This window comes from Salmo salar, chromosome ssa22 (assembly GCF_905237065.1).
Source record: "Salmo salar chromosome ssa22, Ssal_v3.1, whole genome shotgun sequence".
NCBI lineage: Eukaryota > Metazoa > Chordata > Actinopteri > Salmoniformes > Salmonidae > Salmo > Salmo salar.
The window spans coordinates 37,822,309-37,838,859 of record NC_059463.1 but is presented as its reverse complement, the minus strand read 5'-3'; the positions used below and the strand labels follow the sequence as shown (position 1 = coordinate 37,838,859).

The window sequence follows — 16,551 nt, the reverse complement described above, 5'->3', positions numbered from 1 at the left end:
CTGAATGGTACTCTGAAGTATCCATTCTAACCATGAGACTTCAGGGAAGCAGAGACGCTTGGATGAACTTTCCAACAGAAAGACAGACGATTCCAACAGAGATCACGACGACACACTGAGCGTAAATATATATTGATTGCAATTATTCCCGAATGAGTGAGCGTTCATGTGCAAAGGATTAGCATTTAAATTAATATAATTATCAACTGTGTAGTGACTCATGTCTTTCCTGCCCTTCTCAGTCCACACCCACTTCCCTTTGTCCACCAAGCCGTCATATCGGTTTAGCCCACTAGGGAACCTCCCCTATCATTTCCTTGTAACCATATCTACTGTTTGTTTATGCATTTGATTATTTAGTTAGTAAATAAATGATTAAGACAATTAATGTATGGATATTTCATATTAAAGGCTGAGTTTGTGCAGATAATCAACAATGTACGACGTATGGAATGAGACAAACGTGATGGAAAAAAAAATAAATTAATTAGAAGACTAATTGATCAGATATTAAAATATCTGAAGGGTTATATTAGGAAAATTATAACTTTGTAATCTGAAGATTTTCTTCGGTGTCCATACTACCTAGTTAGTTACATTTACATAATTAGTTTAATCACGTAATAATAATTAGAGAATTGATTTGATAAAGTAAGTCTTCAATTTAATGATGCCAAAGACACGACATACCTCTTCTATTGACGCAGTGCATGGTTAAGCCGTTACTGCGAGAACAGTAGATCCCTTTTTACAAAGAAATATCCCATTGAAGAGCGTCTGCGTTTACATATGTTGAGTGCAGTGATCATGATGATGTGTATGAGCACAATCAGCGATTATATCCGAGGGGGAGAGAGGGAACGTTGGGCTGGGAGGATGGACAGCTAGGTGGGGGAGTTGGAGCTTGCTCACTTAACCATAATACTGATATTCCTAGCCATCTATGCCAAGGCAGATGCTGGGAATGTTGGGTTAGGATCAGAGAGGAGGGTCAGAAGTTCAAAACCAACACCAAAAGAAAAGGTGGCCCTGAGAGGCACCAAAGAGCTTTAGGCAAAATCATTGTCTCCAATATAGGGCCATAACAGCTGAATTAGAGCTTGGCCTTTGGTTTTTCCCCTTTTCCTCCATCTGATCATCCTCCTCTTTCTATCCATTCTTCCTCTCTATCACACAGTAAGCCTTTTGTGCATTATCACAGGAGGCTGCTGAGAGAAGGACGGCTCATAATAAGGGCTGGAATAGAGTGAATGGAATGGTATCAACCACGTGGAAACCATGTGTTTGATATCATTCCATGCCAGCCATTAGAAGAGTCCATCCTCACCAATGAAATAGCAACCAGCCTCCTGTGGTATCCATAGGGAGGGATGCCCCAAAAGAGCTTCTTAATTCAAAGCTGGTTTTAGTAGCTCAGCCAAACGGCTCTAAAGGACTCCACACAAATCCAATTCTTAACATAATGGGATTGGGAAACGAAGCACTTGGAGAGAGAAACAGGAAGGGTAGAGCAAAAGATGAATACGAGTGGTGGTGGTCAAGCAAAATACATCTGCAACAGAAAAAGCCAAATGAATGAAGATAGTGAGTCAACGTCACACAGGCTATACTCATGCACTGAACAAGTACAGGGATAGTTTCTTCAGCCCCTTGTAGCGACATCTACTCTCACCCAACAGGGGACAAGCAAACAAATAGCCATGGAAGTAAATAGAATAAAACCTTTCCTTCCCTCAGCTAAAAAAAAAAAAAAAGCACTCAGGACCGAGGCTCTTTATTCCCCAATTGTGCCTGAGGTTTAGTTTTTTTTTCATTTATTCTGCCTTTTAAAATATTCAGTAGAAGGAGGGGGGGGGACTCTGAATAAAGAGGACAACTGCCGTAAGAGGAGAGGTGACAGTAGCGAGTGAAAAGAGGCAGCACGCGATGGATAGAGTATGGAGGAAGAGAGAAAGTCAAGTGAGGATCAAAAAGTGGGTTATATAGACGGGTGTAAGTCTACACTGCGTTCCAACAATCCACTAGCTTCTCGTTGTTGACCCTTTCTCCTCTGTTAGCGAGTAGACGTCTTGCTATGTTACTGTGCAACAGAAAACAGCAGGGAGACAGCCACTTTCACAGATTTCAGTCTTCATTGAAAAAGAAAAAAACATAAGTCAAGGACATTACATCATCATCATACAACTGGTTAGTTCCAATGAGAATATCCAGTACAGATGTACTGTTGATGAATATCCAAGAGGTTAATCATTGACAAGGTCAAGTCTGAAGTTAATACTGTACAGTCCATGATCCTTATCCTCTTCAAATTAAAACATTGAGAGTACATGGATTATATTTCATTTGTATAGTTTACAACTTAACATTGTTCAGTAGGTGTGTTTTCCATGCTTACCCCTCCTACTTCGATTCTCTTTCACCATCTCTTGCAAATTTTTAATACACTTGAAAGCTCCAAACATTTATTTACTTCAAAATGTGGTTTCGGGCTGCTTTCTATTTCCACCAAATGGTAGGCTTATGGTATAATAAGCATAGACAAAATGTCTGAATTAAATACATACATTTATAAATAAATATAAAGCAGGTCACCATCCTACTTTCTTCTCCCCAAGTATTTGTTTTTCAGCAATTCGTTTTTTCCCAAAACTGTACAAAAAAATTGCCATTCATACGCTTCAGCTCTACTTTCACCATATTTTCTTATTCAGACATCTATTGTACCATATCTGTAAAGTGTGGTTTTAACAGTTTCTAAAAATGATGCTCTATAAAAAGTGTTGCACAATTTCCAGTTAATAAACAAGGCATTCCAGCTAAAAGCTGTATTTTGTGCATATTTGTGGTGTGCAATAATACAAATACTGTGTTGTCTAATATGTTTCATAAATAGAAACAGGGTCTTGTGTATGCATGGCTGGATGTGCTCTATAGAAGGGCAATTCCATGGTAACAGCGATGCTAGTACAGAGGTTTCACTTTAAATGCATGTCAAACAAAAAACTATGTTTGCAAAGTTAAACCATACAACTATGTACAAGGACTACTTTTACATTTTTTACATAAATACATTGAATAACAGTGCTGATACAAAGTTTGGTAAAAGAATGACGGCACAAAAAGCACAAACCATCATTCTGTTACAAAACTTTGCATCTGCACTGTTCTTCAATTAAATGTGCTGTAAAATTTTCTGTGGAAATTGTTCAAAGTAGATCTGTGCATATAACTGTATGGTTTGTTTAACTATTGGTTTATTGGTTTTTCCTTGACATATATTTTAAAGTGAAAAATCTTGAGTCTCAATCATTCTGTTACAGTGTTATTGCCCAGAACTGACGCTTGTCGCATGAGTCTTTCTGTGCTCTATCAGACATGTAAGATCTTCAGGTCCATTTGGCATCTCTCACATGTGAAGTAACAGCAACCTAAGTGCAGAAGTGTGCTTTGCAATAGTGAGCAAGCTTGCTATGACGTGTACCCCAAGAAAACATTACTATACAATGAAGTGTACATCTAGAATAGGTCATGATAAGAATCTCATGCATACAATGTTCCCAATAACATATGTGCATAAAACAAGTGCTAGAACACAACAACGTCTGTTTGTATGTGCATCACTCACTTGTCAATTAGAAACCTCTGAGGCAGAGGAAAACGTAATGCCGGTTTTGTGCAGGAATGGAAAGAAACAGCCAACACTACAATATCTGAGGTACAATGCAATGTGCACACTCATAGAAAGTCTGTCATATCAGGAATAATGATACATGGTGGTAGATAAGTTACTAAGGGACTATAGGTTGGCAATGTTTTTGGAGATTATAGTCCTCTAAAATCTACTCTTTTGCATGCATTTAATATCTCCCATATCTATGTCTAAGTCCCACCATTGGTCCTTAATCCACAGTGGGGTTAAAGAGTCCCAGTAGCAATCTCCCATTTTTGTCAGGTGAGGTGTGTCAATATCCCTTGCTTAAAACAGAAACTAAAATGTTCTTGCCCCACCTAAATCTCTGTGCGCTTTAAGTTTTGAAGAAACAATTGTTCATTGTGTTTTTAGCTTGTGTTTAGCTTCTTAAAAGACAAATGGAAGAATTTTGAGTTCCTCTGAGTTTGAGTGAATAAAACAAAAGTTATACCTCAAATCGAAATCTGAAATAGTTGCTTTCATGTGCCAAAAACCCCACAGGACACCAAGTTGTCAAAAGTATTTCTCTTATGTCCAGCATGTTCCTGGTCAAGTCCTTGACTTCATCATCTTTACAGTGATGATGTCACACTGAGCGCTCACAATTTAGAGGGTATCTGTTCACGAGTCCAGTTCCAGAGAGCTGTTCCGGAGAATTTGGTATTTCTGACCAGTCAGTTCACATCTCTTCTCCTCCATGCATTAAAACGGTAGTGAGATCACAGTATTCCAAGTGTGCGGAGGTTCTGAAACGACATGAAACTCTCACGTCAAATGGGCCTCCCTTGGTCTGGTAATAGAGATAGAGGGGGTCTCTCCTCCCTCTCTGTCTTATGAGGATGTTATTAGCCAGGTGTCTGATGTCCATCTTAGGTATGATCCAAATGTCCCAGCAGTCTTTAGCAGTCTTTTGAATGGACAGAGGAAGAGAGAGAAGGCAGCCCATCATGAAAATCTCTGGCGTTCCAAGCAGGAGTTCTTCTCTTACACCACTGAGGGGAAATGATAAGATAAAAAAAATAAGATTGCCATATCAACCCATTTTGTAAAAAGGACAATGTGGTATGGAGACTCAGAAGTCATGCTCAAAGTCACTACAGTCTACTCTATGCACTAAGGTTTGGAGACAATTCCATGACAATTGTCTGATCGCTGTTTTAAATGAGATGAGTTTCCAACCATTGTGTGTATAACCTCTGATCTGGACTACAATAAAAACACACTATCCCACCAAACAGAGATGGTCTGTAGTCTCGGCCACCTAAAAACAACAAAACACAATCCCAATGGTACCTTGTGAATAAGGGATGTGAGGACAAAGTACAAACAGAACATGTCATTCAATTATATCAGAAAAGTATATTATATTCTAAAATTGTGTTTCAGAAGAAGTCAAATTTCTACATGATATAGGAAACTTACATGAGGGGGCAGAAGTTAAGGAAATATTGGTCCTAGGTTTGCATAACCATCAGATAGACCCATAGCATGCCACTGCAGGGTAAGAGAGGACACTGAGAAGACCTGAGTCTTTCAAGCATCTAACTACAGTACAGTATATCTATGGAGGAAGGTGGTTTATAATTTGATTGACATTGCGGTCTGGGTGTGATGATAATGTTGTTAGTGTGTACTTCCCCCAAAACACGAGTCAAGAACATTCAAAGTTCGTACAGCATGAGAGAGTACAGTAGTAAGCATAGCCTTAATAGCATAGTCTATAGAGAACTCTGTTCTAATATGGGCATAACATTTTTTTCTCAGTATAGCGTTCTCATAACCCTGTGTGAGAGCTAGAGTAGAGACCTCAAGTTAGAGAGTTCTATGTCTATGGATGTAAAGGACAGGAAACATCAATTAGCTACAGCAGTGTCAGTAACACCTCAATGGTTCCCATACACAGCGTGAGCCTTTAATACTGTCATGATCAAACCAGATGGGTCCTATATGCACAGAGAAAGGTTCAGTATGCTTCAGCAGATTGGACACAGTAGGCCATTAAACCGACCTCTAAGGCTCATAGCCATCTACCCTCTCCAGTTGGTTACAAAAATACCCCATACCGATTACCATAATTACAACCCCTGTAGTTTCACATTTCAAACATGATGACAGTTGGGAATGTGAAACACACAAAAGACAAAACTAGGCAAAAGTACAAAATGAAAAGTAAATTGAAGTCTGTACCACTTTCAGAGTGACAGCAGGACCCTCGGCCCTTCAGCATACTGCCTTGTTTCTCTGGGGCACAGTGGAGTCTGTGCCTCCGCCCCAAACCGTCCCGCCTCCACCAGCAACTGGGAGAGAGGAGACAAACTCTTCATGACAAATGATTTCAGGTCAACACACCAAATGACTTTCTAAAGACCAGTGGAGGGTTTTTAATCTTACTTCATGGACAAACTCATCATGGTAGCATGTGCAGTATGTTTGGTTAATCACAGTGTAATTACGCAGATGTCTACACAAAGTATGTAGGCTCAGTGAATGGGCAGTGTCAGAGGGAGATTGCTGTTCTCTTGTGGACAGCACATTGAGTAGAATCACAGTGTGGTTGGTTAAGCACAATGTGATTGGTTAATCAACCACGTAGTTGTCTTTATGATATGCCATTTCAGTAAATGGGATAAGTCATGGAGAGATTTTCCTATTAAGCAGACATCATGTACTTACTGTAAAAGGGTGCAGAGCAGCATCGTCAAGACGCAACCAATCACACACAGAACTAGCACCGTGGCAACTGTCTGTTGCCTGTGATTGGTGGCCACGACAGCTAGCAGGTCGGCGTGCTCACATCGCATCCCTACGAAGCCTTGGTGACACCTGTCAAACATGAAGTGGAGAAAGGACATACAACTTCATACAGCAGCATGGACTTGATCCTTCAAGGCTGTTTGACAAACTCACTGACTCCATTTGCAATGGAGAGACCACAGCATTAAATATTACATCTATAAATATATTGTATCTCTATGGAAGAGACTAATAGAGGTAGAGATGAATGAAGTAGAACAGGTAAGTAGAACTATTAATCCTACGTTTCAGAAAGAATAGTTCAGTCTGCAAAACTATTCTGCATCATATTGCTACCCATACAATACCCTTCGTATTATGAACATGCCATAAAGTGTCTCAAGAGGTCGCTACTAAAGAGCATTTTAGTAAAGGGTTTAGGTCAAAGAGCCTAACCCTGGACAGAATTCCCTTTTCTGCTCATCTCACCCAGTGAGAAGTGAACTGTCGCGCTCCAATTCCATAGGCCAGTGTAATTCGTATCATGATCAGACCAGCTCTACGAACTGCAGCGAATCAGTGTACAAACATAGCACTGACAGAACAGATCCTAAACACACTTTGGATGCATTTGTATTTATTATGGATCCCCATTAACTCTTCCTGGGGTCCAGCAAAATTAAGGCAGTTTAACAATTTTAAAAAACATGACAATACATTCATTACAGAATTCACAACACACTAAGTGTGTGCCCTGAGGTCTATACTCCACTATCTACAACACAAAATGTGTACGTGTGTGTATAGTGCGTATGTTATCGTGTGTGTATATATATATGCATGTGTCTGTGCCTATTGCTTCACAGTCCCTGCTGTTCCATAAGGTGTATTTAAAAAAAATTACAAATATTAAAATCTTATTCTACTGCTTGCATCAGTTACCTAATGTGGAATAGAGTTCCATATAGTCATGGCTCTATGTAGTACTATGTGCCTCCCAGTCTGTTCTGGACTTGGGGACTGTGAAGAGACCTCTGGTGGTATGTCTTGTGGGGTATGCATGGGTGTCTGAGCTGTGTGCTAGTCGTTTAAAACAGACAGCTCGGTGCTTTCAACATGTCAGTACCTCTCATAAATACAAGTAGTGATGAAGTCGATCTCTCCTCTACTTTGAGCCAGGAGAGATTGACATGCATATTATTCATGTTCTGAGCCAATTGCAATTTTCCTGAGTCCCTCTGTGGCACCTGACCACACGACTGAACAGTAGTCCAGGAGTGACAAAACTAGGGCCTGTAGGACCTGCCTTGTTGATTGTGCTGTTAAGAAGGTAGAGCAACACTTTATTATGGACAGACTTATCCCCGTCTTAGCTACTGTTGTATCAATACGTTTTGACCATGACCATTACAATCTAGGGTTACTCCAAGCAGTTTAGTCACAACTTGCTCAATTTCCACATTATTTATTACAAGATTTAGTAGAGTTTAGTGAATGATTTGTCACAAATACAATGCTTTTAGTTTTTTTGTAATATTTAGGAATAACTTATTCCTTTCCACCCATTCTGAAACTAACTGCAGCTCTTTGTTAAGTGTTGCAGTCATTTCAGTTGCTGTAGTAGCTGATGTGTATAGTGTTGAGTCATCTGCTTACATAGACACACTGGCTTTACTCATACGCCGCATACATAGACACACTGTTGTTAGTAAAGATTGGCCTAGACAGCTTCCCTGGGGAATTCCTGATTCTACCTGGATTATGTTGGAGAGGCTTCCACGCCCTCTGTGTTCTGTTAGACAGATAACTCTTTATACACAATATAGCAGGGGATGTAAAGACAATAACACATACGTTTGTCCAGCAGCAGACTATGATCGATAATGTCAAAAGCCACACTGAAATCTGAACAAAACAGCCCCCCAATCTTTTTATCATCAATTTCACTCACCAATCATCAGTCATTTGTAAGTTCTGTGCTTGTTGAATGTCCTTCCCTATAAGCGTGCTGAAAGTCTGTTGTCAATTTGTTTACTGTGAAATAGCCTTGTATCGGGTCAAACACCATTTTCTCCAAAACTTTACTAAGGGTTGGTAACAGGCTGATTGGTCAGCTATTTGAGCCAGTAAAGGGGGCTTTACTATTCTTAGGTAGCAGAATGACTTTAGCTTTCCTCCAGGCCTGAGGGCACACACTTTCTAGTAGGCTTAAATTGAAGATATGGCAAATAGGAGTGGCAATATCGTCCACTATTATCCTCAGTAATTTTCCATCCAAGTTGTCAGACCCCGGTGGCTTGTCATCATTGATAGATAATACACACCACCACCACAGCACCCCCCCCTTCCACATTCACTTTACAGAATTCAAAATTACAATTCTTGTCTTTCATAATTTGGTCAGTTATACTTGGATGTGTAGTGTCAGCGTTTGTTGCTGGCATGTCATGCCTAAGTTTGCTTATCTTGCCAATGAAAAAAACATTAAAGTAGTTGGCAATATCAGTGGGTTTTGTAATGAATGAGCCATCTGATTCAATGAATGGAGGAGCTGAGTTTGTGTTTTTTCACAATATTTCATTTAAGGTGCTCCAAAGCTTTATACTATCATTCATCTTTGTTTCATAGTGTAGTTTCTTCTTATTTTTATTCAGTTTAGCCACATGATTTCTCAATTTGCAGTACATTTGCCAATTGGTTGTGCAGCCAGACTTAAATTGCCATTCCCTTTGCCTCATCCCTCTCAACCATACAATTTTTCAATTACTCATCAATCCACAGGGATTTAACAGTTTTTACAGTCATTTTCTAATGGGTGCATGATTATTAGTAACTGGGATAAGCAATTGGATGTCACAGACAGACCTAAAACTGGGTGGCTTACCCAACAAACTCTCCATAAATCCTACTAACTGGTGACCACTCAAAATAAAATAATTAAGACATATGCTAACTTTTTACAGCTTACTTGTGACAGGTCACCAGCAAGGACAGGTCACAAGTTCATTATCGAAGAACAATTTCCCATACAGACAGAGTAACACAATGATTCACCTGATTTTGAAATAATGACCACAATGCCTTACTGTAGGACGTAGCCTTATTTCAACTATGTGGGTGCGTGTATCAGCGAGAGAGAAAGAGAAGTTGAACTTACACACATGCAGGCGTCTCCTCCAGAATCAAGAAACGACAGGTGCCATGGAAACAGAAGTGGCTGTGGGAGTCAGGACAGTCATCGAAGTGGGATCGAACAGCTGCTGCAACAAACTCTGACAGAGAGAAAGAATGACATTTAAGGGTATTTCTAAAACAGCCACAGGGTCTGTACTGAAAGTCCAAACCATTGTTCAACTGGATTGCAGTCAGATTGTGCATACTCAATGATTTACAAATCACCTTGTATTCCAAATAACTACTCAATATGTGATGAAGATCAGAAATTCTGCACTTCGCTTTGCTCAAACTGATCCCCTCCAACATGCTGTTTCTCTCTTTGTAGGATTATACTGTAAAAGAGCCCAATAACCTGGCCATACGCCTTACCAAAACTCCATAGGTCAGTCAGTGTCATAGATCTAAAATAACTTAACTCTTGGAAAACAATGTCAAAATCTACTCCCACGCCTCCATCCCATGCCTCCAGTTGTGGAAGTTCCTGAGGCAGAGGAGACTTATTCTAAGCCTTTTGTTACATCTCTGAGTGACTGGGGTTTTGTCTTATATCAGGGACAGGGCCCTCCAAGGGACAAGTCTAACCCCATGTCAAATCCCACAGCAAACAAAACATCTGTCCATCATCAAACCCATTAGAGGTCTGGAGAATGCACATCCCTGAAGCCAGGAAGTAAAACTCTCACCCTTTTCACTCCGTGGTTGTGTCTGAAAAGATTACTAGCCATCATGTCCTTGCTTCCTCCTTATGGAGTGGATCAAAAGGTCCCTCCTTCCGAGCTCTACTCTATTGAGCTTTGAGAGGAATTCAGGAAACAAGGACAGAGGAGACAAGGATTTGACAGCTAGTAAGCTTTTCAGACACAGCCTCTCTCCTCTTCCCTTTACATCCAATCAAACTTGATTTATTATGGCTAGAATAACAGAATTAATCTTCTGAAATAAATGAACATTGGGATGAACTGAAGGGGTCAGAACTCAGGAAGAACACGGTAACCACATTTTTAAGTCTGGACGAATTTCTTACTCATCAACTATACAGTCAGGGTTCCAAATTCCAACCTGACTGGCCCAAACAAAAGTCTGAGTATCTTTTCTCGGGCAGCCAAAACAGATGTCACAATGTGGCATTCAGAGAGGGAGGAAGAGAGGGAGTGAGTGAGAAAGAGAGAGAGGATGAACAGACAGATAGACTGCTGCAGTACAGCCGACCATAACACGCTCCATTCCATTAGTAAATGGCTGGTTGGATTCCAGCCTACATGCATTGTTCTTTCTCCCCTCTCTCTTTCAGAGTCTGTATAAAGCTCTCTGTTCTTCCCCGAGGCATCTGCCCCAGCTACCCCTCAGCCCCTCTCTAGCAGAGTCCCAAATTGTACCCTATTCACTATAGTGCACTATTTTTGACCAGGGACCATAGGGCTCTGGTCAAACATGGAACCCTATTCCCTACATAGTGCACTATTTGGGATACAGATCCATCTCTCTCTTCATGTGATTTTGGCAGTCAGTCGAGGATAACATTTAGGAGGAATGGAAATTAGTCATTAGGGCATTTCTGGATTTTACATGGTGCCTCGCAGATAATGACGGAAATATGATAGTTGGTAACCTGGGATTTAGGCTACTTGATTATTTTTTTGCTACATTCTATCCAGGCTGAGATTTTTTATTTTTTTGCTACATTCTATCCAGGCTGAGAAACTAGATTTATGAAAAAAATAAGCCAATTAATTAATGTATAGCTTAGTATGTGTCCACTTTTGAAATACATTCTCTGTTGCCATCTGACTTCACTAGAAAAGCCTTGAATTAACATTGGCACCAGTCAATGAGTCTGAAGAGGTGAACAATTATCTGGAGCACCCTGTAGAGAGGTTTTATAAAGGCATTTATAAAATGTGTGTCACCTGCACACACAGAAACACACACAGAGACAAAACACACACACAAATACATACTTTTCACTGGAATGGTGGTTGTAGTGGTGATACTGGTGGTGGTAGTAGAAGAGGTAGTAACATTTACAGTGGTAGTTACAGGAGGTGTGGTGGTCATTGTAGAATTAGTAGCAATAGTGGAATTATCCTGGCCTATTCCATATGTAAAGAGGGAACCTATTGGAAGAAACAGATTATGAAATGATAAAGTACACACATCAGTAATAATGTCAAGAATGATCAGCAAAAGAAACAATAAACAAAATTCCAGTTGGCCTTAGTATTTGACAATCAGAGAAACAGGCCGTCTCCAGATGACTTGTTGCTCTTAAAGTAGAACTAATCTCCCACTTGGAACACAAAACAAGGTGACATTAATTAGATCCCCACTTATCATCCTGAGTACTATTCACTGAGGTGAAACTGACTGAAATGGGCTGCGCAGCCACATCAGATCTTTTCACATCATCACTTTTTCAGAGCTTATCCGATTGGTCAAAAGACCAATTAGTGAAACAAATATCAGAATTGGGCTGCCTGTGTAAACGTAGCCATGGTACTACCTAAGTACACTGATTTTTGTTTTCTGTTTCCAAACCACTACAGTACATGTTCACATATCAAACCTACTTGACTTAAACCACTTTGCCCCATTGGGAGGATAGGATTTCCACAATTGCTTTCCACCTCCCTCTTCTGTTCGATGGCTTGGCTCTTGCCAGGAGATCTTAACATATCATTGCACTGCAATCGTACTATATTATCTTATTTCTAGTAACCACTTCTCTTTTTTATATTGCACTGGGCTCATTGTGGATTGCATGCTGAGGCATGTTCTGTACTCATAACTCTCACATTTATCATTATGTTTGAAACTCCTCTTACCAGTTGAGTAGTCCAAGAGTGGCAATAGGATGAACACACTACAATGGGTCTATAATAGGACTAAGCTGGGATAGTCTTAATATTGACAGATTTGGGAGAGAGATCACACAATTAGAATACTGTAAGGCACCTAATGAGACATGATTGTTATTCAGTGATATGGAGAATTTTTTTTAAATTATTGAACCTTTATTTAACTAGGCAAATCTGTTAAGAACAAATTCTTATTTACAATGACGGCCTACCCCAGCCAAACCTTAACGATGCTGGGCAAATTGTGCGCCGCCCTATGGGACTCCCAATCAAATCAAACTTTATTTGTCCCATGCACCAAATACAACAAGTGTAGACTTTACCGTGAAATGCTTACTTACAAGCCCTTAACCAACAGTGCAGTTCAAGAATAAGTTATTTTCAAGCATAAGAGCAACATTATGTACACAATAAGTAAAAAAAAAAAAAAAAAAATAGCACAATTGGTTGGGAGAATGTAAAACGTCAGCCATGTTCTTCGGCACCATCTTGTTGTCAATCACGGCCGGTTGTGATACAGCCTGGAATCAAACCATGGTCTGTAGTGACGCCTCTAGCAATGAGATGCAGTGCCGTAGACCGTTGCGCCACTCAGACAATGAAAGTGCTGAGTACCAAATTAGCCATCACCATACTGCTCAGATAGATAAGAGATGGTTGCAGTCTGTCATAAGGGTTTCAGGAAGGGCCATTTTCTTGCAAGCTCTTCCCTTTCCGAGATTTCAAATGATGTTTAAAAAATAAAATAAAAACACTGAGCGTCAGTTAAATGGGTGACATCCCTGTGATGTTGCTAAGGACACTGTGAGCGTAACAAGGTACAAAGTCCAGAAATAGAGAGGGCAGATGAATGCTGTGTCAATTCAGGTAATATCCCCAATGGCACCCTATTCCCTACATAGTGCACTACTTTTAACCCAAGCCCTAAGACACCTGGTCAAAATTAGTACACTGTGTAGGGAATAGGGTTATATTTTGGATAGGGTTATATTTTGGACACACACCAGTGTGACTGAACAACCAATAACAGTAGCAGGGTCAAGTATTCCCTCCCTACTAAAAGGATGAGGCCATTAGAAACCTATGAATAGGTCTGAACTGGCAGTTAACGCATGCTACATCAAACACCAACAGTGGCTCATTGGTAGGCCAACCATCTTTTTTTCTCATAGAAAAGGTGAAATGTCACTGACCCTGAGGGATAGCCACAAAAATGGTTAGAATTCACAAATTGGGGCCATATTCAATCAAACCTGGAAACCAAATTCCCAGCGTATGAGTAGGCTAGGTTAGGCTATATAGGCCTGGAGTATCAACTTTGTCCTTTCTGATGCCCACGAAAATATTTGAGAGACAGAGGTTACTGTTGATATTTTGTATTTATAATTGTCGTTTCTCCCTGCTTTTTCAGGGACCCCTAGTTGAGGTTTTATTTGTAATGAATTGTATTTGTAAGGAAAAGGGTCTACAGAAGCAAAGCTAGTTTATTAGGAAATAATAAGGACCTTTTCCCTTATGGTATAGCAAATTCCAATTTACTCAAATCCATTTTTCATTTAACATTTTACACATTAAAATATTTTAAACTGTTTTTTTTCATTGAACTCACCAGTAATGAGAAATATCGCATCCCAGAAAGCCCGATTCATCATGTTGATGGTTGTCTATCAAGGTAATCCTCCGAAATTCGAATGTTCTCTGCTCAATTCCATAAATATTTGTGTAGGCCTACGCACGCATCCGTCAGTCAGGCGAGAGAAATGTATTCGTCTAAAAATAAAAAAATAAACTTTCTGCTTCTCCACTATAGGCTGCTACTGACGTTCTTCAGAAATGTCTCAAACAATGCAAGTGCGTCGCTATTCAGCAACTTCATTATTGTCCAATGCCATGTGCAAACTGAGTTGACGTGCCTGATATATCATCAATAAAGTGTATCAACCAACAAGTCTTCAAATACTTCGTTTCGATTAATATTTATTACATTTAAACGGAGACGTTAAGTCCATGCCCTAAACAATTCCACTCTCCTGTCGAAATAAACCCTTTCACGCACGGCACACGTAATCTTGTCAGTAGCGTACCCTGAGGAGCTCTATCACGGGACACATGTAATTGGAGAGAGAGAGAGCGGCGTGAGATAGTGATACATATTTATGTTGATTTATTTTCCCATTCCTACTCCAACTACTTGCACATTGTTACAACACTGTACATAGCCACAATATAACCTTTGAAATGTCTCTATTCCTTTGAAACTTTTGTGAGTAATGTTTACTGTTAATTGTTTATTTCACTTTAGTTTTTTTTACCTATTTCACTTGCTTTGGCAATGTAAACATATGTTTCCCATGTCAATAAAGCCTTTTGAATTGAATTGAGAAAGAGCAAGTCAGTATTCAATATCATTCTGTCTTTGCTCTCTCTGTCGGGCCCACTTCCAGTTACCTAAAATAGGTTGTTTTTAGGGAATGTTTTAGAGTAAAATTAAATTTATCACAAGAATCTTGTAATGATAACTCAATCTTCAAATGACCGGCTTTCATATTTCAATTTGGTGGTGTCTTTTATATGGGCAGTTATACTGAACAAAAATATAAGTGCAACATGTAAAGTGTTGACCCCATGTTTCATTAGCTGAAATAAAAGATCCCAGAGAGAAAGCGTATTTCTCTCAAATTTTGTGCACAAATTTGTTTACATCCTTGTTAGTGAGCATTTCTCCTTTGCCAAGATAATCCATCCACCTGACAGGTGTGGCATATCAAGAAGCTGATTACATAGCATGATCAATACACAGGTGCACCTTTATAATTAAGCCCTAATCTAAGTTTAAATTTGATTTTGAAACAAGAGTAAATTTGATCCTGGTTCAAAGTGAAAATTTAAACTTAGATTAGATGAAGGGTTAAATGTAACTAGGACTAATTCAATACTAGGTTTAACGTTTATGCAACATGATTAATATATCAACCTTAATTTAAGTGTTCATTCATGTTGGTGCAACCCACCCTGGTATTTTACAACTGTGTTTACTTTGAAGTATTGTATTGAAAACTCATCAAATGCAATTACTCATAAGCCTTCAATGCAGCACCATCTGCTGGCTGGACAGCAACATTTGAAGAGGCTGATCAGTATTAGCCAATAATGTTGGTAGTAGCCTATAATACTGTATGTTATACTTGTTTCTATTAACAGGGCAATTATTTAAATATGATGTTAATGGTGACTTCATGTGCCATTGGATGCACTCGTCAGTATGGCTATAACCTTGCCATAATGAATGCACCCACCATAGTAAAATTCTTCTGAAAGTAAACCGTGTGTGTGTCTATGTGCCCATGTGTGTACATACAGTATACTCACTCTACCTTTCCTCTCAGTTGATTCAGAAGTTTGTGAACAAGATGTTTCGGGAGTGTTAGGATGTTCAGCTGTTCAACAGGTCACCCTGTTCTGGACTTGCATCATGTCCATCTACTCCCTGGGAGGGCTGCCAGAGCTCTTATAGCTGGACCCATGAACATAACCTTTGGAGGGTAATTTGACTTATTTGATTAATACATTTTGGCCTACTTTGGAAGGCAATGTTATTAATGTCAATATCAGCTTTTTACACAAGGATGTCTGATAACCATGGTATGTTGTCCTCACTGAGAAGCTTATTACGTTTTATTTGTACATTGTATTTTTGAATGTTGCCAATTTTATCAATCAATCAATAAAATGTATCTATAAAACCCTTCCTACATCAGCTGATGTCACAAAGTGCTGTACAGAAACCCAGCCTAAAACCCCAAACAGCAAGCAATGCAGGTGTAGAAGCACGGTGTCTAGGAAAAACTCCCTAGAAAGGCCAGAACCTAGGAAGAAACCTAACCAGGCTATGAAGGGTGGCCAGTCCTCTTCTGGCTGTGCCGGGTGGAGATTTTAACAGAACATGGCCAAGATGTTCAAATGTTCATAGATGACCAGCAGGGTCAAATAAAAATAATCACAGTGGTTGTAGAGGGTGCAACAGGTCAGCACCTCAGGAGTAAACGTCAGTTGGCTTTTCATAGCCGATAATTCAGAGTATCTCTACCAGTCTTG

The 16,551-nt window shown here is 39.6% G+C and overlaps 1 protein-coding gene across 1 annotated transcript; it reads right to left on the bottom strand.

Annotated features, from left to right (window-relative positions):
• Positions 1 to 2,106: 2,106 nt before the first annotated feature.
• LOC106583550 (protransforming growth factor alpha) lies at positions 2,107 to 14,566 on the bottom strand. Its single transcript, XM_014167861.2, has 6 exons — positions 14,066 to 14,566; positions 11,560 to 11,715; positions 9,582 to 9,696; positions 6,365 to 6,514; positions 5,879 to 5,988; positions 2,107 to 4,683 (listed from the first exon to the last, which is right to left on the bottom strand). The coding sequence occupies exons 1-6, from the start codon at positions 14,106 to 14,108 to the stop codon at positions 4,676 to 4,678; spliced, it is 582 nt and encodes a 193-aa protein (XP_014023336.1). The 5' UTR covers positions 14,109 to 14,566; the 3' UTR covers positions 2,107 to 4,675.
• Positions 14,567 to 16,551: the final 1,985 nt, after the last annotated feature.

Excerpts from the sequence above, each read along its gene's own strand:
- LOC106583550 (XM_014167861.2), bottom strand. The coding sequence starts at position 14,108 with ATGATGAATCGGGCTTTCTGGGATGCGATATTTCTCATTACTG. Across the intron at positions 9,697-11,559 it reads AACCACCATTCCAGTGAAAA|AGTTTGTTGCAGCAGCTGTT; the intron begins GTATGTATTTGT and ends TCTCTCTGTCAG. Across the intron at positions 6,515-9,581 it reads GAGGAGACGCCTGCATGTGT|GTGTCACCAAGGCTTCGTAG; the intron begins GTAAGTTCAACT and ends CATGTTTGACAG.